The sequence below is a fragment of the Panthera pardus genome, unplaced genomic scaffold (assembly GCF_024362965.1).
Source record: "Panthera pardus isolate Hobbes unplaced genomic scaffold, ASM2436296v1 HiC_scaffold_10, whole genome shotgun sequence".
NCBI classification, from domain to species: Eukaryota; Metazoa; Chordata; class Mammalia; order Carnivora; family Felidae; genus Panthera; species Panthera pardus.
Genome location: NW_026526655.1, coordinates 30,200,716 through 30,226,262, shown reverse-complemented (window position 1 = coordinate 30,226,262; position 25,547 = coordinate 30,200,716). Strand labels below are relative to the sequence as shown.

General features: G+C 46.6%; 1 protein-coding gene across 6 annotated transcripts in view; it reads left to right on the top strand.

Moving 5' to 3' along the window:
• NRP2 (neuropilin 2) overlaps positions 1 to 25,547 on the top strand; it is a 116,549-nt gene that overhangs the window by 86,276 nt on the left and 4,726 nt on the right. For 3 of the 6 annotated variants that reach the window (XM_019446275.2, XM_019446276.2, XM_019446278.2), the window contains exon 16: positions 24,329 to 24,379. In XM_019446275.2, coding sequence (XP_019301820.2) covers positions 24,329 to 24,379 — 51 coding nt within the window. Of the gene's footprint in view, positions 1 to 8,365; positions 11,987 to 24,328; positions 24,380 to 25,547 lie in introns of those variants that run through there. The other 3 variants (XM_019446279.2, XM_019446280.2, XM_019446277.2) reach the window with 2 other exon arrangements.

Sequence of the window (25,547 nt, the reverse complement as noted above, 5' to 3'; positions counted from 1 at the left end):
AGTTCTTCCTTTCCGTTGGCCGGGGCGGCAAAGCTCATTCAGACACTCGCCCTCACCCGAGGACAGGGGTTTTTCATACCCTGGTTTATGCAAACAGTTGTGAGGCTTCCTGTGCCCTGTTTGCACTGGCTGGCCTTAACCCCAGAGGTGACAGCGTTCCAGCGGTAAGGGAAGTCATTTTTACATCTGAAGTCTAGACTCGTTACCTTCGCTCTCATGAATCTGTCCAGCTCCTTGGCTAGAAAGAGATGAATTCCCGGTTTGCCACCTAGATGCGCCGTTGCCTCCAAATCATCTGGCCTCATTTTCCACTCCTCACCCTCTAAGCAAATAGGTGGGGAAGAAAGCGGCAGAACAGAGCATGCAAGACGGACACAGAATACAATTTCTTTCTTTCTCGCCCTTCCTTGCCTCCCGAACGGCATCCCGCTCCCCGCTGCACATTGTAAAGGGTGGAGAGTATTCGTGTGCATGTTGGTGCTCTCTGGGCGTGAGATTTATGCTAATGCGGATCTGAGCATTGGGAGGGAAGCTGAGATCCGAACTGAATCACTTGGATCACAGTTGAATTCAAGCTCTAACCTCTAGGACCCAAGGTAATGTTTATGTTGGGGAAGTGAAACCTGCTGATTAAGACTCAAAGCTCCCGGGAAGGCTGGCTGAAGGCTTGCAGCTATGACCACAGACATGGTTGTGAGTGAGCACGCGTGTCTGGGTCCATGACTGACAAGAACGGGGGCTAAGTGCTCTGCTTCTGTAAGAGAATAAACAAACCGGGGCACATGTGCTTCCTTGAGGTTGTGTTTACCGTGAGGCTTTACAGTCCAGTCATGTTCTCTTGTAAAAAATATATAAATAAAATATCATCGGAGCCGCAGTGCTCATTTAGCCAAAATAAACACAGGGCTTAGTGACTTGAAGGTAAGCGTCTCCAGCGCTCTCACGAAGGGCTGATCTGGGGCGTTAAGCAAAAGCAGCGCACGGGGGGTGTGCATTGGCCCATGACTGTTGTCTCTGGAGGTAACGAGCACTTTGGAAGAAGGAAACCGAGGCTTGGGGGGCAGAGACTGGGCCAAGGAACATAGAGTCAAGAGCAGGATTGAAATTGAACATGGACAGTTTCTATCACATTGTCAAGCTGTACGTGGCACTCAGAGTCGGTAGCCGGATGAACCCAGGACGGGTCTTCTTTTGGGCCGAGACCCCTCTGGCCTCAGCATGCAATCTGTGTTTTGACTCAAGCAAAGCCTTCCACTGGCTAAAGGAAGGAGGACCATCTGCCCTGCCTAACCTGGTGACTGGTGCACTGCTCCTCTCCTGGTCAGGGCACCGCTGGCCCTGGTGGGAGCCTGGGTGTCCTGGGATTAAATTGGACTTTTCTCTCAAAAAGGGGAACAAAGAGAACTCAGGTTTGGGCAGGCAGGATGCAGAGAGTTGGTGGTTCAACCCTAATAACCATAGATGGTTACATTGTTAGTGTGGTTGGTTTTTTGTTTTTTTTTTTTAATCTGGGTTATTTTTCTTTTCCATTATAAATTAACCATGTGACAGACGCAGTCTCATTCTTTGGGAGAGCCCAGTGTGGACTAGGTCAATCTTTAAGGAAATGCAATAGAAGTAGCCTCTGGGCTGGGTCTTATTAGGTATTCTTGATCTGTTATATTGGCAAGTGTCTTTCATTTTTCTGCCTCTTACTCATTTCTCACCATGAAACATTTTTTTTATTCCAATCACCTTGTGTTTTCTGCTTTGTGTGTATACTTTGATTGTAAACCAGGGTATGAGTCAGTAATGAAGAGAAACAAGCCATAGAGGGAAGGAACAAGGAAAAGAGAACGTGAATAAGCTGCGTTGTCATGTGATTTGTAAAAAGACTTTTGTTGTTGTTGTTATGAGTCACGTCTTAAACAATGTAGCCCGGGTTGGTGTGCATTTTTTTTTCTTTCTTTCTTTCTTTCTTTTTTTTTTTTTAAGCATCGGCTATAAGCACAGTGCCGTCATGTATCTTTTTCTAGAATGTGAGCTTTAACAAATGAAAACCCATACAAAGGAAAAGGACAAAAAACCCCGAAAAGTGGTATAATTAAGGTGATGGATTATTTCCCCTTAACCAATACTTTCTTTTTTCCATAAAAGAAAAAAGAATAATAAAGAAGCCAGTAAAAATGTGGAGGGCCCATGATCAGAGCTCTGTAGCTGTTGACCAAGTAGTTATTTTTAGGAGCTCACAGTAGATGCAAGAGGTTTTGTTCATGTTAGAGGCTGAGGACTTTGAACAACGCAGGAGCAGGGACACCGGGTCTGGTACCCTACCCATTAGAGGCCCGTGGAAATCCCAGGCACGGGGGCTCTCAGGGAAGGTGGTTGTTACAGTAAAGGATTCAGAAGCACTGGGTCTGCCACTGATGGATGCTAAAAGGGACATCAGTGTCTCTTGCTAACTAACGGCTGTGAGCTTGGGCTCTCAGACCAGTTCTGAGAGCCGTGGGTCTCGCTCAGGGTTCACTTTCTGCAGCCCTGCTCAATTACACCAGGAGAAAGTGAACATCTCAGTCAGTCTCCTGGGCACAGAGGGGAGCAGTCTTAAGAGAGACCCATTCCCAGGTAGTGACAGAGCTGGCCGGGGTGTGCCTCACGTTTTAAGTTCTGTTTGTTTGGTGCCAGCTGGTCCAAACCAATTTGGACCAATTCCCACTACCTCTCCCTTTTTATCCACCCCCCCCCCCACCTTATTCCCCACTGGCCATCTCCCAGAGGCATTGCCCATCAGTGCAGCGTCCCCCCATCCCAGGGCGCAGGACCTGGGGTTGCCCCCCCCCCCCCAGTGCCCTCTCTCCTTGGCTTCCCCTTGAGCTCTTTTCTCCTAGAAGCACTTCCAAGAGGCGGTGAGGGTTACGTGGCTGAAAGGCAGAGAAGCATTCCTACGCCCTGCCAGGGTTCCGGAAAGGCGGCTGTGGTGTGCAATTCCTTCTCCTTGGCCCCCCTCCCCTTACGTCTCCAGCTGCCGGATTGAGGCTAGGTGTTGCTGAGCGAGGAAGCATGGAGATCAGATGTGCATAAACCGCATAACTGCTTGGCTGCCACAGCTTGCCTAAGGGGACACTGAGGCATTCTTTGTGAGGTTTGCTTGTGCAAGCTGCCTCCCCCGTCACAGAGGCCCGACGCGCCCCTCCTCGCAAGCTCGCCATTCATCTAAACAGCTGCCAAAGTCAGTTTCTCTAAGGGGAGAAGGACATTTTTTTCACCGACGCCTCCTCTCTCCAGGAAGAGAGTGCCACCAGAGAGAAGTGTCCGAAACTCCAGCCAGCCACAGCTCTGAATTCAGAGGCACTTGGGATAGATGTGGGGGATCAGTGCAGCTTCTGCGAGCCTAGTGGCACCCTTCCAAGGCCCCTCTGGACACTGCTTGTAAGGCCAATTAAAGAGTCATTTCTCAGGGAGACGTTGTACTTTTACAATCTTCTTCCGAACAGGCCAGGGGACGTGGCCGCGTTCGTCTACTGTCTTTCGTAAACTTCTCCAGAGGCGCCAACCTTTTTCGTTTGTTTGTCTAATCTCACAAATTCAACAAGCCTTTTTGTCTGAAATACTCCTTCGCCTGCACCTCATTTCCAAGCTGTGCAGCTAGGACGCGGCCGACAGGCCAAGTCTCCCCACAGCGAGGCCACCTCTTACTTGCAGCGAGCCTTGATCCCTTCCTCTGGGAGAGATGGCCCGCCTGGCACCGGGGTCTTTCAGAGCATTTCTTTTGGAAACCTGGGTGACTCCTCCAGGTCCAGAGGACATGGGGTAAACTTGGCTGTAGGACGTGCTTTCTCTATACAGTGGTTCAGAGAGAACTTGACCGGGATGGTCCTCAGACAGGTTCAGACGGAGGCTGGAGGCAGAAAGAGAGAGGGTGACTTCCTGTCCCATCCCAGCTTGGTTAGAACGGGGGTCTGCACACTTCTTCTGGAAAAGGACAGAGAGCATGTCGGGCTTTATAAGACTCTGGGTCGCAAGTACTCAGCTCTGCCGCTGTAGCACAGAAGCAGCCGTAAGCAATATGTGAAGAGGGTGGCTGTGTTCCAGAATGGACAAAACTGGGCAGCGGGCCAGAGCGGTCATCCGACCCCGGGGCCCTGGCACAGGCCGGGGATCGGGTGCACGTGCTTCTGGTCCTGACGCTGCTACTTTCCAACGGCTTCCTGAGGGCTCCAAGCCATCGCTAGGGTTTTGCTTTGTGCTGCGCTGCCCTCTTCCTCAATGTTCCTCCAGGTAAAACCAGGAGGAAATCACTCATCCTCTCAGATTCTCGGGTCTCCCGTCTGAGGGTCACGAGGAGCAAACAGGGTGATTCGTGCGAAGCCTGTCGCCCAATACCCTTCCCATGGAAAGTGACCGCTCGTTGTAGCTGTTGTTATGGCCACATTTCCCAGGGGTTTATTAATTCAGTGACCCTGTGTGCACGAGAGGAATGGAAGGAGCACTACCTGGGTGTCTTCTTTTCCCTCAGTCTCCTCCTATGCATGGCTTCTTAGAATTTATGGTTTGCCAGAATTCAAATTCTTATGGCTTTGCATTGCCCCTTTCTCCAGGGGGCCCAGAACTTTTACAGATGGAAGCCTGCTCAACCTTGCAAATACACTTGAAATTATTGACTATTTAAATATCTGTTTCTCATTATCTCACACAATGAGAAAACTTTGTGGAGAATTAGAGGATGGTAATTAAAGAAAAATAGTTCAAGAGTTGAAGGCATTTTCCAATTGGGTAAAAAAAAGGGGGGGGGGAGGAGGGATGTGAATAAGTGATAGACGTTACTGCAATCAAAAGGAACATTCCAGTCCAGCACATTGCTAGCTCTAGACAAGGCTGAGGTCTTACCCACCCTCTTTCTCCCATATCGGGGAACCAGCCCAGGCTCCTTTGTTACAAAGCAATGGCCCAGCCACCCCATATGACTGAGGGGATAAGTGGGGCCAAAACAGAGGCACTCACAAACCTGGGCACCTGGTGCAGGTGACATCTATCTGAGGGGGGTACCTTTTGTGCAACTTCACCTAAGAGGCACAATATGAGCCAGCAAAATTGCTAGCACTTTCCAAGAATAACTGTTATGTGAAGTACCAGTGGGTCGTCAATGTTTTCCAGGGACTCTGGATGTTGTTTCAAATACATTCTCTCATCCATTTGTTCATCCATCCATCCATCCATCCATCCATCCCTCTGACATCCATTGGATTGCTGCTATTGTCTGGGAAGGCTCTTTGGAAGGGCATGTAACCCCTGTTGATCTATCACCTTTCTTTTCTCTGTCTGGCAAACCAGAGCCTTAGTATATAGCCCCTGAAGGCTGCCACAAAGCCAGATTCCAAACCAGCAATCCACCTGTCTGTGGGAGTTAAGTCTCTTTAGCTGGAGAATGTTCTGAGAAACTCTGGCCCCAACTGTGCGTCACCCAAAATTGCCTGTGGGGGGAGGAGAGAAGAATTGGTAGGTGGATCCTCTCTTTTCTAACTCCCTTCATATTAAAAGCACAAACTCACATAGCATGCTTCCTCATTTCTCAAAACAAATGTCCAAGGAAAATGTTTGAGGAGCTGACGTACTGTCCTTCACTGTCCATAAGATGGCTTTTGTCACGAAAATTTTCTTCATGTTGATAACTTGGGGGAGGGGAGCATTGGTAGGAAAGGGGAAGGGGTCTCATACCTAAAGTGGAGTGTGTCTTCCAAAGCGGAACAGAACTCTGAGACCAGGGGTCTCGCTGTGACTCTGAACGTGTAACCCGTGTATTGCCATCTCCCCTTCTTCTGGGCCCTGACATCCTCCCCGCCGTGGCCCAATGTTGTCTCTATCACAAGAAACACTTCAGAAGTAGCACTGAGGCCCAGCCCTAGCACTCTGAGCTCTGGGGGGGGGGGGGGGGGGGGGGTTATTTAATGTTGAAAACCAGCATTTTGACTGAAGGAAAGCAAGCCTTTGAACTGAAACTATGTGGTTTGGAGGGAATGTGAGCAGTTGTGACCATTTTTGGCTTGACAAAAATTTGTGCTGCTCCCTTTGTGGTGTATGATCAGGTGCTTCAGATGGGGAGCGAATCCCTGTGGATGTATCACCTTCCTTTCTTCTCATTAGAGGAGGGCTCTCACTGTGGCACCAAATCGAAATCAGAAGCAAACCCAAGGATGCCCTTTGGGAAGAGGGGGTTGGCACTGGGGAACTTCAGCCCGTCCCCATGCACTTTGTTGCTTCTCGTGCATTCTTCTGAGCCCACATGAAAATCCAACGGCAGGGTGGTTGCCAGGCAGCAGATACTCTTAGTGACCTGAATAATGAGTTGCCACCAGTTCACTGTGACTCAAAAGCTGGCCATTTTCAAGGAGCTGTTTTCAGCGCCTTGCTTTCTCTTTCCGTTTCTATGCGTAATTTTCAATATGGTCACAAAGATTGACAGAGAGAGAGAGAGAGAGAGGGAAAGGGAGGGGAGGCAGAAGGGGGAGAGGGAGATAAAGAGCTTTCTCAGCTACAGAAATGAAATTATTAAAAGACAAGTGATTTGGGAATAAAGGAAAATAGAGGAGGTGATAACGAAGGGGACGAGGTAGAACGGGGACGGTGGGGCTCTGGACGTGGCTGCCAGTGTATATGCTGTGTGACACATCCTTATCAAAGCTCTTCCGATACTGCACCCTCCTGGTGGCCCAAGAGGCACCAACAAACCCTGCACTTTAGCAGAAGGGGATCCCTAAAACTAGAGGAACCAGTGATTAAAGGCTGGGCAGGTGGACAGGCTCTAGAAGATAGTTCCAGCAAAATGCTCTCATTTTGCTTCCACTTCTGAGACACATCAGAAGGTCTGACCCACCCCCCAGCTATTCCCCAAATCAAAGAGAGGCGTTGTGGTGTTCAGGCTGAGGAGTTGGCCAACACTGACCCACAGATAGGAGGCTTCACCTCAGAAGCCCTTCAGTCAAGAGCATTTGTGGAGCGCTTTCTTTGTCCATCCCCTGAGGGAGACATCAACAGGAGAGGGACTTCTTCCACTTGAGGGTCTCCAAGCCTTGTGGGGGTAGGGGGGGGCAGGGGGGGCATGAAAATCTAAATGCACCCTGGCTACATCTTGAGTAGAGATGCACCCACAGTGTAGGACCAAGGATGGATGAAGAAGGCAGCGGCCCCTCCCAGCCGTGCGTCCCCCTGAGGGATCCCAGGGACAGAGAGGATGGGTCTTTCTGGCCACCACCACTTGATGGAAGCAGCTAGGGATGGAAGCTTTCATAGGTTAAGCATACATCATTTTTCAGAAGTAAAGATCATGTCTGGTTTTGGCAAGCTCCAAAGCTCCTAGTCCCATTCTGGGCCAGATTCTCATCTGATGTAAATCTTTGGGAGAATCAAGTTGTAGCACTGTTTTGCATCAAGTGGGACTCCGGCCAGTCTTTCCCCAGAGTTTCCCTGGGCTTAAATCTGCTATATCATCTCCATGGCAACCAGAGGCTGGCCAGCGAATGTGGTTGCCTTCGAAATCCTCTGCTAGCTTCTCTTTCCCTCCTCTGTCTTTTCTGAGATTAAGAATGATCTCCCTCCCTTGGCTCTCACTTACTCACTCTCTCTCTTAACATACCCATATCATGTGTGCCCACATTTTTTTTTCTGTTGCAACGTCTTTCCAATCAGCTTTCGAAATCCTCCATCCAATTAAAAAAAAAAAAAAAAATGAAGATGCGTTAGTCATGGCTTGACAGTGATAACTGGCCTGTCTAGACAAGACCAGGCTGATTTCGATGGGCATGGAAGCCTTGGCAAGCCAAAGTGGAATTCACCTTTAAGTCTAGCCAGCCTAATTAATACATTTGTTTACGAATGCTGGCCAACCGGACCAAATACTCTATTTCCACCCCTTCCGAGAATCAGCCTGCCCGAATCCCGGAAGTCGTTCCAGCATCATTTACTTGCTTGTGCGCATCTGTGAGTGTCCGTACGTGTGTGAATTATGACGCTTCTGTCTACGGTAGGGTAACTGCGGTTTAACAGAAAGAAGGAAAGAGCCTTGTAATCATACAGCTCTTGGTTGAATCCCATATTTACCATCGCTTGCTGTATAACCCCCGTCACTTAACCTCTCTGAGCCTCTGTTTAGACCTCCATCTGTGAAATGGGCCCAACAGTGCCTATCTCATCAGGTTGCGAGTAGGAAATGATGTCAGTCGTTTAACAGTGCTTTTCACGAGCGAAGTACTCAGTACCTTCTTATTCCCCTGCCCCTTCCCTATCCGCTCCAAAGCATGTATGTGTTTTCCTTTTTCTTTTTTTTTAATTAATTTTTGGAGTAGTCTGCATGCTCTCAGCCTAGCAACACTCTTCTGTGTCTCTCCACCAGGGGGCACCCTCCTACCAGGGACCGAGCCCACAGTGGACACGGTGCCCGTGCAGCCCATCCCAGCCTACTGGTATTACGTAATGGCCGCCGGGGGCGCCGTGCTGGTGCTCGTCTCCGTCGCGCTGGCCCTGGTGCTCCACTACCACCGGTTCCGCTATGCGGCCAAGAAGACCGATCACTCCATCACCTACAAAACCTCCCACTACACCAACGGGGCCCCTCTGGCGGTGGAGCCCACCCTAACCATTAAACTAGAGCAAGACCGCGGCTCGCACTGCTGAGGGCCGAAGCCAAGGACGGCACCCAAAACAAACGAGAAAGACTACCAACACGTTGCCTCGATTTTGCACTTTTTTCTCCTCGCCTAGTCTCTGTGTGGACTCTCAAGACATCTCTGTCTGTCTCTCCTCTCTCTCTCTCTCTCTCTCTCTCTCTCCCCCCGGGGGCCCAAACCCTGTGTGCTTTTATTCATCCTGACCATTGTCCTTGGGTTCTCTCTCTTTTGGTTTGTTTTTATCCTTTGTTGATTCCAAACCAACCACCCCCACCTCTAATGCTGCATCTTGGAATATGAGAAGAGATACGCCCCTCAGCACTTCACAACTGAAGGCTCAGCTGGTTTTCTTTCAGAGACTGGTTCCCTGTTTCTTCCCCTTGCCTTATCCCATACCTCCTCCCGGTGGGCAGTCTGCCAGGAGACCGGAGAGGAAACCTGGATCTGTGCGTTTGTACATAGTATATACATGTGCGTGTGAATCGCTCTGTGTCGGGTGTGTGTGTATGTGTGTGTGTGTGTGTGTGTGTGTGTGTGTGGACGTGAGAGAGAGACTGGTTCATTGTGGGGGTGGGGGGTAGTGTGTGTGGATGTGTTGAGAGAGGACCCCCTTTAACCCTTGTGTTACTTCTCCGGGGGTACATTCTCCAAAAAAAATAATATGCTGTACTAGTTTTGTTTACTTGGAGAAGAGATTGAAGCTTTTTGTTGCCTTATCTAGCTCTGGCTGGGTTTCTGTTGGCTACCACTGTCATCTCCAGGTACCCAAAAAAACTCGAGGCCGCATGAAATGAAATGTGGCCCCTCCCATCCCTATCCCATTCCCGATCCACCTGACCCAAGAGGAAAGTTCCCCCAGCGCACTCAGACATGACCCCTTGTCATGTCTCCTGGAGTCTTGGAAGTAGCAAGATGGCAGCCATTGAGTGCGTGCAGAATCATCTCTACTTCCGGCCCTGAAGCAAATCTGTTTCGTGTTGCCTTATGAAAGGGAAGCTCGTAATGAATGTGTAGCTTTTATCAGTTAAGTCCAATCTTGGAATACGTCATAAAGAATAACAAGTCTGAGACTGGCTTAGGAAAAGCAGTAGCCTGTTTAAGGTGGGAGTGAGAGGTGGAGGAGAGAAGGGAGGAGCAGGGAGGACTGAATGTGGTCTTTTCAAAGTCTCCTCACTTGGGGGGTTTACTGTGCCCGACTTGGGATGGAGTTGAGTAAGAAGCTTAAAAATTGTAATCTTTGGTATTCTATTGGTCATTGTAATAGCATTTGTAAAATATGGGGGGAAAGGGATCGTTTCCTTTCGTGGTGTTAATGTGTGCCTGAATCTATAGCCACTAAAACATAAGACTGTTCACCTGACTTATTTAAATATTCTGAGGCTATTCAGAAGTAACCATTTTTTTTAAATGTCAACTGCCAACCCTTAAAATGCTACCCCTTAAAGCATTCATGGCATCTGGCAAATACACCTTCTTAGGCTGGCCTGGCATTTCCAGATGTTGCTGCATCAGGAGAGGGTATAATGAAGATAAATCTGTTGCTGCCCGTGTGTCCTCTCTAAGCAACGCAGGGAGAGGGATGTTAGAGATAAATTGCCTAATGATATTGTACAAAGGATAGATTCAATAATGAAGTCAATTTCATTGATAGAAAATGCGTATTTTAACGAGACGCTCAGTGACTTGGGGCTCAGCCTTGGGGGTGTTGATTTCTCCACTTCCTGCTAGGAATCCACCAGGGAAGTGTGAGATTCTCTCCAAAGATGGTTGCCTGGGCTGAAAGCCTCCAGGTACCTTCTGAGAACAAAATATTAATTTTTTTTTTTTTTTTTTTTTGGCTGCTTGGGAGAGAGAGACTTTTAGCATTCTTTCAGAATATATTCGCAGGTCCCTCCAACACACGCTCACTTTCGCATCTGGTTTGTTTCATCCTTCTGAAAGAAAGGTGCTCTCCCACTCTTATTCTATTTCAAAGAGCTACTCTGGCTCAACCACAGAAGCTCTGCCAAGAAAAGAAAAGATGAAAGGCTAGAGCATGAGCTACCTTGAGATTTCAAGTGTCCTACCCCAGCTGAAGATGGAAAACAAAGCTGCGAGAGGGAGGAGGGGCACAAGCCCAACATACCGTGTGATGAATTCCATGCCAGTCACTACGGGCTTTTTATCTCAGGTGTCCACATCCAGCTGTGCATTTGGGGCCAGGCATTCCCTCGAAATGATTGACATCCCCGTAGGCACCCCGTGGAGGTATGGTGTCGGGAAATTACACCTGGAAAATCCAGCCAGTGTATCAACTGTCTGAGTTACTTAACTATCTACCCTTGAGGATTTCCCTTCTTTACAAGAAGATGACAACAACTTTGTGCATTTGCTGTGTCTTTATCTGGTGCCCCATGTGGCATCATCTTTATGTACATGCCATAGTTGAGAATATGAGACTGCTCAAATCTTTGTGAATCCCATGATGAACTTCAGCTGGGGATGTCACACTTTCTCCTTCTCTCTCTCTCTCTCTCTCTCCCCCCCTCTGGCCCAGCAACTTTCATAGTATTATCTAGGTACTATGCTAAAAGGGCAGCTGTTCTATAAAATCATGCTTTGCAGCTTTAGAAAGCAAAATTCTGTATTTCATGGAGGGAGGGAAGGATCACTCTCTTCTAAGAAAAATAGACTGGACAGGTGAATGCATGCATGCATGTGTTTAGAGTTGCTTCTCAGAAGACAAAAAGGTGATAGCAACTACTAAAATATAAATGAATGAATGAATGAATGAATGAAGAATTGAAGGTCTAGCTCGGGCTGGTAAAGTTTTTGCCTTAGTAGAGGTTTCATATTAACAGCTCCAGGAGGGCAACCCTTATCTCTGGGGTTTAAAAAAAAAAAAAAAATCCCTTCCTTGATATTATTCTAACAATTGCTCTCCCCTAATGGCTGGTGAAGGCAGAAAAAAGAAAAAAAAATTATAGCATTGCCATTGACAAAACAGGACCCTGAAAATAAAGTGAAATTGTCTTTTCCCTCACCCCACAGTTTTGGGATTAAAGCCAGAATAGGATAGGAAATCCAGTAATATTTCTGACGTTGACACCCCATCTTTAAAAAGATCTTGTCTTTAAACTAAAAATAGCAGGCAAGCAAACACCTAAAATAATCGATAATTACCAAAGAAAAACAACAAAACAAGAAAACTTAAAGATTTTTACTTCCTATTCTTATCCCTCTTCCTATAACTGTGACATCTCTTGCATTGCTCAGTTGCCTGTGTGTCTAAATAACTTGTGGACATTGGAAACTATTTGAAAATGTATTGTGTGGAATGTAATAAAATGATGATATTTTTATACAAACATCTGGGGTTTTTTTTCCTGTTTGCCTATGAGAACAAAGTTGAAATGTAGGCTTTGAACAAATTGATGTTTCCAAAGTTTGACCACTGCCTTCTGAGCTACAGGGCATTGCTGTGGGAGGTAGGTGGGTTTTCTCCTTGAGGCTGGATGCCAGTTTTTTCTTCTTTTATTTTTATTACTGCTTGTTAGGAGTTTTATCCAATTTGTGCAGCTGAGCCAACTTTTATGATTGGTGTGGGATTTTGCAAAAGTTGCTAAGTGCTAAATTGCTCAGTGTGATTCCACAAAATTTCTCTTGATGGCAAATCCCTGGAGATTGGACTCTGCCTTTCATGGGGCCCCAGGGGGAATGGGACCAGTGGAGTTGAATCATGTACTTGGCTCTACAGAGACAGATAGCTTCCTTTGGAGAAGAAGCGGCGACATGATATGCCCCTCGCCTACCAAATCATTTCTTCCATGGGGACATTGATCTCTTTATGAGCACTTTCCCAGACAAAATGGGAACTTATGGCGTGTTCAAGGCTCCAAAATATTCCAGACTTCATTTTGGAGCAAGTAATGAAGATAATTCTACGATGACTATGTACCTGGAACTGTCCAGCTAGAGAAGTTTATAAAAGGAATATTCCATAAAAACTTCGAGAGGCTTGGGGAAACTTACCCTAAAAGCCAGATCTTGTGGACACATATTTTTCTTTGGTTCTCCCGTTTGGGTCATTAGTGATTAGTTATATCAAATACATAAAATATTTCTATCAGTGGGGGATTGGCAGGGAAACGTAGGCAGTACAACGTGGCAGTGAAATGGTGGTCAAGAAGAAGTTGGGGAAGGATTTTCCACCACCCCCTATTCCTGGGGTGTATTAAGAGCATTCCATCAGCCCAGGAGACTTCCTCAGGGGTCCAAGAACCATCCTTAAAGGTTCTAAGAAAAGGGACTGTCCAGAGAGACTATTTCCACCAGAGTCCTACTTTTCCCCTCTAAACCCAGATCCAGGAAGGAATACTTTTTACATCCGTAAAACCTGTCTAAGGGGTGCTAAAAGGAAATAGGATTTTTGGTTTTCAGATCCTACAGGAAACTCTGTTAGTACAGATGGCTCAGTATAGATGTCACTGTCTGTCCTATGCCAGAGAATAGAGTAGAATGTCCATGATGAGAGCATTGTTTGTGCCTCTAATGACAAGTATAATTACCCATTTTGTGTAAATGATCTTTGGCTTTCCTTAAAGCCATTTGTTCCCATTAGTAAAGGATAAAATGAAAGCCTCTCAAAAGTATTTATTTCAGGCAAATACCCAGGCTCAGTCAACACTTCCCTGAGCTGGCCTGGGGCCAAATTTGCCAGACTAAATTAAACCAGCCATCACTTATGCTTCATTAGCGTTCCTGTTTTTAGAGCCATGGTTGAGAATTTCATCGTTGCTCTTCCTGCTTTGGTTCTAGTCCCAGGGCTAATTCTAGAAGCATTCTCTCTTCCCCAAAAGGGCAACGACTGTTAGGACTCTAATCTTAGGCATCAAGTGCAGCACTGTTATCAGTGTGGTATTTCAGAACGAGCCCAAGCATAAATGTTACAGACATTGTGTTTCCATGGATCATAAATACCAGATGTCAAGGCCCCGTGTGTCTTCCTTGGCTCCCACCTGGCCCTTTATGATGGTTTAAATGTGTGTTCTTGCTGTTGAAGCAAGACACCACCCTCCCAGCCCAGATAACCCAAGCCCAGCCGATCTGCTGCGGCACGGCGTCTGCGTCCATCACCCCTCTTCACTGACTTTGCAGTTGTTTTGCACAAACATTGTGGCCTTTCTGTAATCTTTGGTGAAAAGAGCTTCATTTTTAAGTTGTGGTTTGTCCATGCTGTGGGCTACACATCTGAGCCAAGGTGTAGGTGCGGCTTGCTTTCGCTCTTTAATTGTGCACATCACTGGGGCTCTGCCAGCTGTCCTTTGCCTTTCATCCCCTTCGGTGATGGCCCAAAGAAAACACAAAACCAATCCAACCGGAGAAAAAGGAGGGGAGAGAGGAACACCAGCTGATGGTCTTAGAGTCAGCAAAGAATCGCCTTATGTAAATAAATTAAAATCTAAGAATAGTGTGCGACTTAATTAAGCCTGACATAGATCAGGTGCACTGGAGTATGTCTAGAGGTTAGATATAATCAGGAACCTACACCCTCAAAAGGCGTCAGGCCACATGCCTCAGCCAGAATACACTTGCAGTAACCGTGTGGAGGAGTCCGTTTGGCCCCAGACCTAAGCGCAGTAGAGACGCAAGATGTGAAGAATGGCCAAGGAACAAAACCCCTTTTAGCATAGTGTGGCTCAATGGAGAATCTAGGTGCTTGCGGGCAGCCAGCAGAAACCATTCCTCCTTCCCCCCACAGCCCAGTGGGCAGAAGACCCAGAATCATTCTACTCTAATTGTCCTTAGGCTTTGCCGTCACCGACCTCCAAGAGCCCAAAAAGACTGCCCACAGGCACTGCACCAAGAAATAGGAAAGGCTGTTTGAAAAATCAGCAACTGACATTCTAGCGTCACCCTGGGGGCGGAAGGGGGCAAATGTCTTGTTCTGGAGGCTTAGGACCAGAGTGGTCAGTGATCCTGAAAGAGGTTGTTGGGGGAAATTTTAGGATAATAACTGGCTGGATGTTTCTCTCGCTTTTTTTTTTTTTTTAACTTACAAGTTATACACAACGACATCCTGGAAATGTGTACGTAATACAGAAGAAGCAGAAGTCCATTTCATTGCTAACCAGTCCCACTCTCTTCCCCAAAGAGAGTAATCACGAGAAACAGCTTGAGGTATATATTTCCAGGCCTTGTTTTAGACCTTTACAAACCTGTATGTCTGTGTCCGGTTATGTGATCTGTTTGGTTGGATTCGGTTTTGTTTGCATAAATGGTATCACAACAGTTGCTCCGTTGTCAGACAACTTTCTCCTTTTCGTTTCACAAAATCTTGACAATACGTCAGTACCCACTGCCAGATTACCCCATCGTGTTTAGCTCTTGCATCGCATTCCATATTGTACCCTAGTTTATTAACTGCTCCCCTACTGGTGGGCATTCAGGTTGCATTTAATTCCGCTTTTTTTTTTTCTGTTATAAACAATACTGCAATGAACATCTTTGAGGCTGCATCTTTGCGCACATGTTTCTCTGCGATAGAACGAGTCGGCCAAATGGTGTGCCTCGATTCATTTTACCAGATGCTTCAAGTGGCTGAGGTTAACCTTTTACAGTGAACCTGTCCCCATTTGAGAGAGTCACAAACTAGTGGACGTCCTGGATTCTATCCCCTCCCACATCGCCACAGGCCACGTAATCTCTGGGGCTATCTCTCTCTCCTGGAGTGGGTGGAGCACTTGTAAGAGAAGACTTTATATAGTTTTAGCTGAAGGGAATTTTAATTGCAGGGACTTTTTTTTTTTTTTAACTGTCAATTTGTGGCGAATGTGGCCTGACTGTAAGTGGCAGCTCACCAGAGCTGTGGCAGCTGTGGTACAGGGGTTAATTCCATCCCTGGGTTCTGTAGGCAGAGCCCTGTTCTCCATGATTAATGAGTTCCACTTGGTTTCCTCAAAGAATGACTGCACTGTGCCTTGCTGTTATTTATTTATGTTTCCTACTAAAAAATTCATGTAAAAAACATCCTTTAAGGTCAGTGCACAGTATTGTGCTGCAGACTAAAATATTCCGGCAGCCACGAGGAGGGCCCACGTGTCGACAGAAAGTCTCCAATCCTTGGGGCCTTAGGACCAAAGCGCCCGCCTCGGTCCCCAGGACAGCAGGCTTTCCGGGCCAAAAGGTGGCGTCGGGCTTTCTTCCGAGGAGGTCCAGGGCTGCTGGGACCCAAGGAAAGTGACCAGGAGGCGAGGTTGTTTTCTAGTGGGAGGTGTGTGTGTGCGTAGGCAAAGCTGCCGGCCCCAAGTGGCTCCAGCAAGGAGTGGCGAGTGGAAGAGAAGCCAAGGGGCCTGTTTGGTCAAAACATCTTTTCCTCCAAGAGCGCTCCTCTGACTTCTACTGTGCACTAAGACAAAGGGATCTTGGTAATGGGAGTTGGACTCCGAGCGTAACGGACAGTGTCTACCGCCATTTGTGGGCTTTGTGGGCTTTTTTCTCCGCCCTGCCAAAAACCCAGGACTTCTGCCTCTTGGGCATGGGGTTCAGGTGGATAATTGGGGGGAAGTTCAGGAAAGAAAGCAGCATGAGCATGACATATGGATGAGCTCGAATATGTCACTGCAAACACACCCACACACGCGCGCGCACGCACACGCACACGCCTTGTTTTGTCTTCTGTGTGTAATTGTGCAAAATTGAACTCTTTAGAGATCATGAACTAACATACCCCTAAGCGAGGGCGCTGATCCAGAACCGGAGTGGTAGCATACCAAGTCTTGGCTTTCGGCAGTAGAGCGTTCTTTGTCGGGCAGCAGGACTCATTAACACAGGGCCTGGACTAGAGTTCTCTGACTTGCCAGAGAGCGGCTGGCTCCAGTAATGATGGCAGTGCAGAGAAAGCTTTGAGCTGGAGGAGGCCTTGACCGAAGTCCTGTTCTCAGCCAGCCTGCTAGTTACTGAGGCTGCCTTTTAGCACAGTCCGTGAAAGAACGATTTCGTCCCTTTGTGTTTCCTTACCGCCACCGAGGGGCTGGGAGAAGGAGGCCCGCGTGGACTTCCCCGTCGCTTCTCCTGGGCAGTTCCCAACAGTTGGCACTGAGGTGGGAAGATGGGCCTTAGGACCGAGGTGGGGGCCGACATGGATGGTAAAAGCAGCCACCCAGAGCACCTCATTAGCCTCGGCCAACTGCAGACCAAGGGTGTAAGCTCAATAATGGCATTCATAGGAAGTCCAGACCCACGACGCCGTCCTCTGTCTCGCTCTGCAATTCGCCACGGGGCCTCCATCCCCTCCTCTTTCCCCAAGGAGGACCTGTCTCCACCCCTCTGCCTTTGTGCCAGATATCGTTCGTCTTCAACTTCCAGCCTCCCCTTTCTGCACCAACCCCCTCTCCTAGTGGCCCCTTCTCCTCTCCTCTGTCATTCTCATACTTGCTCCCCACCCCCACCCCTTCATCAAACTCTTTCCCAGAGAAGTTGGGGGGGGAGGCGGATTCCCTCAAACGAAAGCTCAATTGGTTACTTTCCTCCAAGTAGTTGTGTTCTTACTAGAGACCAAATTATTCTCTTATGTTATAATTACAGTCCTGGGATAACAGCAAGCTTCTGGGGAAAATCACCTCTTGAGTGGGTAGAGACAGGTTCCTTTTTGGAACCCCGAACCTCTTACCACAGTGTTGTTCATTCTTGTGTTCTGAAGTAGAGCCCACCTTTTAAGTAGAGCAAGCTTACTTGGTGAGCTACGTAGGGCATTTTTTCAGGGCCTTACAGAATATGAGGGGAGGCTTTGACAAGACATCTCTTTTTCACAGTGGAAGCGAATGTGGTTTTGTTTCTTTGATGCCATTCTTTCACTCACCCAAGAGGTAGGAAACTACTCCACCTGAGTGGTGTTCCCATCATGCACACTTCCCGAGTATCAGGATTGGAGGAGAGAAGAAATGTCAAAGCCCGCTGGGCGAGCTCTCTGAAATGTGAACATGTGAGAATTTCCCTGAAATTTTAGGGTTTTCGCACCTTCATACTCTGAGAAGGTAGCCAACAAAAGAAGAATTTCTTTTTGTTCACGTATCTATTTCTTGTTGTTGACATATCTACTGGTACTTATGAAGAAAATCTCTGATTTTTCAAAGACCTAGGGTGGAGGAGAGATTCCAGAATGTTCCTCCATCATCATTGCTGGGTGTTTCCAACCTGCACAGTTCTGAATCCCATCTTTATAGCTAAATATTTCTCTGGCTGCGTTTTTCTTATTTTCACATCATCGTTGGGGCTCAGTGGAGCCATTCTGGCCTCAGCTGCTCATCCGCCTCCACACTTGAAAATATTATTAGGTCATTTCACAGCTTTCTCATTTGCAGTTGGTATTTCCAACCCTTTTTAGTGTTTCCATCTAGTTATTCAACTAAAAATAATAGGAAATAATGGCTAAATTCAAGTTCAGACTCCAGATATCTCAAACCTGTGCTTTCCAGCTCGAAACCATTTGAAAACTCCAAAAAATATTTTTTTCCATGACTTTGCATATATTTGGCTATAAGCCCAAGAGATAAAAACCCATGATAAAGGATCTTCTGGTGGTGTTTCTCAACTCAAGCCAAACCCAGCAAGGGATAAATGGCTCTCAAGTACCCTGACTCTCTAATGGAGGAGCTTGGCATAGCTTTCATCAACATCTGAACTTTTGGCTCCTGTAGCAACTGGGGATGAACAAACTGAATTAGGGAAATTAAGGTGGTGGGGTGGGGCGGGGGGGGGGGGGGCCCTCAGCCAAAACTAAATGTTAAACTGAATTAAACACTGCAAAAGGCCAAGAAATATCTCCTAGTCCTTCGTTATTTCTCATTTATTTCAGTCTCAGGGTTACATCTCCTGCTGGGATCAAAATGAAATGGCTGAGAGAATTTTCTAAAGACTACTCCCATCTGAACAGTCCGGTGATTTAGCTGGCTCAGGGGTTTCAAGAACTTGGAATCAAATTCAGCAAGGGTTCTAAGTAGCCAAGAGCTTATCCCACATAAATCACAGCCCCAAACTAGGTGTCGAAAATGTGGCTTACTCGCCTTAGCACTGATTTGTTCAATGACTTACTGCATTTTTCTACCCTCCTTCTTCAATTTCATTCTCTTTAAAATAGAAGCGGTGACACCTGTGCCTGTGAAAATGAATGATTTCAATGATTTTCTGGGTGTGAGAGACTCTTCAATCCTTGCTTTGAAGGCCGGTTGCACTTTGGTGGGTTAAGTGGCCACGTTAAGGTTGGTTTTATCAGCCTGGCTTCCGTTAAGGTGGAAGTTTAAAACTCGGGGCACAATTTACCCACCACTTTTTAAATTACCAGTTCGCAGGGCTGATTTCTAAGGCAAATGAACCAGTATTGGAAACATGGGATCTCACAGCTTCCCTTTACCTGTCTGTTTCGTGGTCTTCTCTTTGCACACACACCTTAAGGCGGCTGTCTTCAGGGAGCAACAACCTAGGAGAAGACAGACCTGGGGTGAAGACTGGAGTGGTGAGCAGAGTGGGGTTCTTTTCTACGGGAGTCACCTTGTCTACCTCAACCAGCAGCCTCTTGAGAGTGCCCTCATCAGAAGGGCCCTCAGACCTTTCTCATTTTCTTCCCGTAAGACATAGAAGACTAGAGCAGGGAAGAACATGAGTGGTTACTTTCAGAGGAGCAAACTGAGACTCAGAGGGTCAATGACTCACCCAGACTCTCATACCCGCGGTGGATAGCAGAGCTCAGATGAGAAGTAGGCAACCTGTTCCCAGTGCAGTGCTCCTCCAAATCCCATGCTCCTTTCCTTCAGACAGAGAGCAGGGCGGACACTACACGGTTCCTAGAGGGTCTCTGCTACACCCTCTGGCTCACAAATCTGTCATCAGCTTCAACCAGGCTTCTTACTCCACTGCTCAGAGTTCACGTGGAAGGGACTTTTCAAAGAAAACCAGTGTATTTTGGTGTCCTGAGATGATCTCCATGCAAATAGCCCGGGAATGGACTGTCCTCAATGATTTATCTGAAAGTAGCCAGTGGTTTGGGGCAGGCTTTTCACTTCCCAGCAGTCTTGTGAAGCTCCTTTTACGATGCAGAAAGTAAACAGAACAACACCCGCGCTGATACACTCGCGGTAGACCACAGCATAGCAGTAGTGGTGAAAGGGAAGGTCGAAATTTTTCTAAGAGTAATTGCAGAAAAGCAGTTTAACACCAAAGGATCTTAATTTAAGAGGGGAAAAAAATGGAAGAAAATGAAGGAGAGAGGAAGATAGATAAAGGGGGGGTGCGTGCGCACAGGCAGGTGCATGTAAGGTGGGGAAGGAGAGAATGGGAAGCCAAGACTGGGAGAGAGCATTCCTCTTTGAGACGTAAATCATGCTCGGTGGGGAATCCCCCAGCTGCACGTTGAGTGTCTGGGGGTGTTTCTCCTGCATAACATGTGTGGTCTGACACCACCAGGCAGTGTTCCAGACCCCACAGGGCAAAACATAGCTCCTTAGAGTAGGTTCGGTTTATGACTGGGTATGGCCATTAACCTTTTGTGCCATAGTGTTGCAATTTACTGACAAAGACACTTGAAAATACGTGACTCTTCTAGGGTGGAAGGAGTTCTGGAACAGTCAGTGAGTGTTTTAATAACTAGCCCCTCTGGGCCTCTTGCCCTGAAAAATCAGGACTATAGGAGATGGACTAAGACTTTGAATCACTCTCCACTGTGTACCTCACCGACCTCTTGACGGTGCTAAGGGAAAGGATTCCTGGGGAAACGGGACTTTGCAGCCTGAGGCTTTGATGACAATATGAAAATAACCAGGTTTTGTTGAATTAGGTTGTTTGCTTTTTAAGTAGTAGTGAGTCTGCTCACTTGATTACTTAAACTCTAGTAAACTCCGTTCCGGTCCTTCATGAGTTTACTTCTTCCTTTCACTGTGCTGGTTCACAGCAGCTGGTGGAGGAGAGGCGCAGAAACCTGACTCTCATGTAGGGAAATCCAGGTGGAAGATACGTGGCCAGGCCTGGCCATCTCTTTGAATTCCTTGATGGAGCAGACAAAAGCGAATTCAAGCCAAAAACCAAGGGATCAGTATATGAGTAAAAAGGCTCAGGTGCCACGTTCGAAGCCATTCCTGTCCATCAAACAGATAAAGGAGCTCGAACTCACCAACCGCCACAGTGCAGCAGCCTCTCTTCTGAAGCACCCTCCTCCCCACTCGAATGCTTTCCTTCCTGGCAGTGGCCTGGCTTCATGTGCCCAATCCTTACCCTGGATGCCAGCAGCATTTAGCGTCCTGTCTACAAGCCCCCACGTTCTTTTATACTGTTTTGTCATGGACAAGTCTTTGCTTCCCAACCATGCTGAGGGGCCTTGACTGTAGACACCTGGTCCCATCCATCTTCATTTTTCCAAAAACCCAGTGTGGCTCCTGGGCACTTTGTAAACCTCTTTCATAAGTGAGGATTGGTTGACTGGTTGGGTAATGAAGACTACCCTTGGAAGAAGAAGGCAAATCAGCCTTCCCCCCTGAGTCATGCCTATCACAGAAAACATGAGCTTCAAATTTCAGACCATATTTTCCCATTCATGAGAAGTCCTCCTGAGTTCCCATCAAAGTGTCTGGAGAGCGATGCAGGCAAAGAGCCAGAGAGTGTATATCCAGTCAACTAGGATCCGAGACAAGGCAGGCCTGTTTTTACTGTTAGAATAAGGTAGTAATTATACGCTGATAGATGCAGTGTCCTGCCTATACCCAGAGAACTTGGAGGCAGACCTGGGTGGAGGTGAGAGGTCACCTCTGGCCCTCACACAGTACTGAAGAGTCAGAATTCAGGCTTTGGAGTCAAACTGGCTGAGACTGAGTCCATACAGGGCCCCGGAGGAAATAGGGTCATGTGAGCACAAAGGGTGAAAGTGGAAGTCATGTGGGTGGTAAGATCCTTTCCAGATCTGTGTGATCCTAGAGGTGTGGCCCATTCCACTCGCCCTTGTCCGTCCATTAGTCATAGACACACCCACTCACTAAACCAGGGTCCTGGAAGGTCTTCTCCAAGTTTGTCCTCATGACAAAAAAAGAGAAATTCAATTCGGTTCAGAGTCCCTGGTCCCTACATGCTTGTGCTATCTTTTGCTATCAGGGAGGTGCTACCTCTACTCTGTGCCTCGAGCTCATCATTTCTCCCTCCCTTCCACCCTTGCCTTGTCTTGCTAGAACTACAGGCACCTGGTGGGAGAGCCACACTCCTTCCTACCAGCATCCTGAGGAAACAAGGTGAGGTTTACCTATTGGGCTTAACAGAAAAGGAAGGCGGCCCATGAAGAGCAATGGGGCTTTTAAGAAAGAAAGCTCTTAATCACAGATATCAAGAATATTAACAAGGGGACTAGAGAAAATTGCTCTCAAAGCAAATTGCTTTTTTGTACAAATGTTCCCTTTATTTGGGTTTTCCCTAGTGTGCCATTCTTTCTTTAAGCCTTGATGAACAGATGCGCTTTTGAAAATGTTGATTAACTTATCCTTTTGTTGACCCTTCCCACTCACCCAAACTCCTGGGAGCAGTGATTACACAAAAAGCCAAGTCAAGCCTCTAAAGTGTTCTTCTTCACCTTAGGTAGCCTTTGATTCACCAGGTGCAGAAATCTCGGCCCATCTAAGCAATCAATTACATAGAACCTTAGAAATGGACCAATTCTTGGGAGGTCATCTCATCCAGTCCTCCACCTCCAGAGGCAAGAGGCTGTGATCTCCTGGGACAAAATGTACTCACACTCATTACCATCCTTTTACCCCTTTTCCTTTAAGATCAATGGCACATCTACTCCTTTCCAGCCACGGTCAATAGTGTCCTAAGAGTTCTTCCCTGAGGGTGTGAGATGGAGCAAAATGGCATTCTAGCCTCCAAGAATCTGTCACATCCTTGGCAGAGACCAAATCCCTAAAAGCAAGAACAGGATTTGGCCCAAAAGTCACTGGCAAGAGCCCCACAGTTTTTGTACTAGGCTGATTCGCATATTCTTATCCAATGTTCTGCATCTCTTAACCGTGAAGGTGTTAAGACATATGAGCATCCCATCAAAACGATTAGTGGATGGAAATGTGATGCTTTTCTTCCATGTTTGTTTGTTTGTTTGTTTTTTCACAAGGTTAAAAAAAATCTCCAGATTGACTTTCACAAGCTCAGTTTGATCCCTATGACAGACACCTCCTGCCTCTTGTTGATTCATAGTCACATCTTGATTCCAAGGAAACAGCCTGGATTGTAGGGTCCTGGAGAATAATGCAGGGGATGGGCATTGAGGTGGGGAAGCTGTTGTGACCTGCAGGTGCCAGTTGCTGTGCTATAAACATGCCAGAAACAGGCTGGATTTATGGCAAATTAGTGCCACATGGCATTGATCCTTTCAAGTGGGGTCCTGGCAAGTTGTTTTGTTGCATCCCTTACTAACAACCAGGGGGATCAAAATGTGCTTTAGCACTCTGGCCAGGATGAGGAAGACTTCTATCTAACATGACTAAAATCACTGCTTCCAGGAAAAGACTGAATTTCAAGTGTGGCGGTGATAGATCAATCCTCAGTTCATGTCATGGTCAAGTAGATCTTCCCTGAGATGTGCTGATGAGGGAAAGTTCAGGCCAGTGTGAAGTTCTTCTCTTCCTCTTGTTTGATAGTATTAGCTGTTTGGGATTTGGTTTTGCTTAAGCCTGAATTTTGGGGTATCGGTTTATAGTGCTGACCTCAAGGTTATGCACCTGACTTAGGGTTCAATATAACTCCTAACGTGTCCATACACTTGCTAACGCCATCTTGAGCTGACAGCCAGGGCAGGCATAATTAACCTGTGAGAAACAAAGAAATGATAAATCACCACATATTTGATTCTCTTTGTTGATGTTTTGCCATTTTAGACCAGTAATTTTCATTGGCTCTGATTTCTGTAAGATGGACAGCATAGTGAATAGAGAGACTGTCTTTCCCACATCCCAACCCCCCCAAATTATCATAAAAAAAGAAAAGGATAGACAGTGATAATACTGGAGAAAATCCACAATAAATTAATTTAGCTCTTTTCAAGCCTGGGCTAGTCAGATGAGATGCCCACGTTTGACCTATTCTAAGCCATAAAGAAAACCAGTGGAAAAGTAAACTGAGAAGGAAAGACAAGAGATATTAGCACAGATACGTGGAGCTGGACAGGCCTTATGACATTCTTTCCAGTCCTACTTCTACATGAAAGCATATAATGATGAAATGTGACTTTGTTGAATTACCATACGTTTATTTGAAAGCCAGAGGAGAAAGACCCTTATAGGATATGTCTACTTACATGCATGCATATGAGGAGGGTCCATTACACTAAATAAACCTCACATTTGTAGCAACTGATGATGGGCATGCCATCCAAGTTGCCTTGGATAAATGCAGACCTATAATGGCAATGAACTACAGTCATTACCACAACACAAGTGAGGAGTTATTTGGAGCTAAAGACCTTTTTTGTTTCTGTTCTTCTGGTTGCTGTTGGCAATAAAGACAAATCATTTGAAGGGGAAAGAATCCAATAATGTACATACTAAATGATCTAGAAGCAGATGTGATTCTTTAGCTGCCCACTGTACTGGGGAGTCACTCTCAGAAAGGCTGCATCTCTGCCTGTTAGCCATGGCAATAGAACTTGTTATAACTTGATTTGTTTGTTTTCTTTTTCATTATAGTAGACATTCCAGAAATACATGGAAGAGAGGGCTATGAAGATGAAATTGATGGTGAGTATTGCTATGATTTAGCAGATCATCATGAAATTCAGGTTTGGTTATAAAGATGTCAACAAAAATAATGCCTGGTGTATGAGAAGGCCAAAATTTAGAACTACCAATCAGAAATAGAAGGGAAAAGAATCCAGAGAGCAGTGAAGAAACCATCAATTGCTTTGTCAAGGTCAAATTTAGAAATTTGGAAAGTATATTGAGTTCCTTCTGCCTAATCTGAAACAGGTCCCCTACTTCAGGCAACTTTCGACATTGATGGACTTCAAATCTGGATAAACCCTTTAGAAGTAAAAGCAAGGCTCTTCTAAATGTGTTGCTGCTTGAACCCATTGACCTCTTCCCAAAAAGGACCTGAGTAAATGAGTATAAATGTGAATATTCTCCTAGGCTTTCTGTGGTTTCCTGTTCCCTGGCTTGGGGGGGAGCCTTTCTCACACTATCCAAGACTCCAAGTTGGGGCCCATTGCCAGATTTAGGTTTCTTTTCTACAATGCCCATCTTGTATTTAGTCCAAGTTCTATTCTCCCACTTCAGATACACATACTTCAAGAGGATAAAGCAAGAGCCCTGACTCGAGGGCCGCCGAGCAAACATGTAGATATAATTTCTCCCCTCGACTCAGAGCAGCACATGTCTGTCTGGGCTTCTCTGAGTGCCAGAGTTGATCTGCAAGAGAGATCACCACAGTTCCTCTCAAAGAACAACTTTAGACCAAGATTGATGCATTTAAGAAGAGCTGTTTATAGAACAGCTGCTTTTAACCCGACCTTAATCAAACACTTCAAGTGTAGTTATAGAAACAGAGTGACTAACCCAAACAGCACCTTGTTAACTCAATGCAGACTCTCCCTGCGAAACCCCGTCTAACGCTCCTTTTATGGGCAAAGCTGTGGAACTGGCTTAAAAGGAGAGGCCACAGTAGGTGTAGCAGCAAGAGGCACTATGATGGGTACAGAGAGCAGGGGATAAGGATACAGAAAGCCAGATTCCTATTCCTGGTTTAACTGCTTGCTAAGTCTGGAACCTCAAGTGAGTTATCTGGTCACCTAATTTCTTAAAAACCTGAGTTTCTTCATCTTTCTTTTTTCTTTTTCTTTTTCTTTTTCTTTTTTTCTTTTTTGAGAATGGGAGGTGGGGAGGAGAGGCAGAGAGAGAGAGAGAGAGA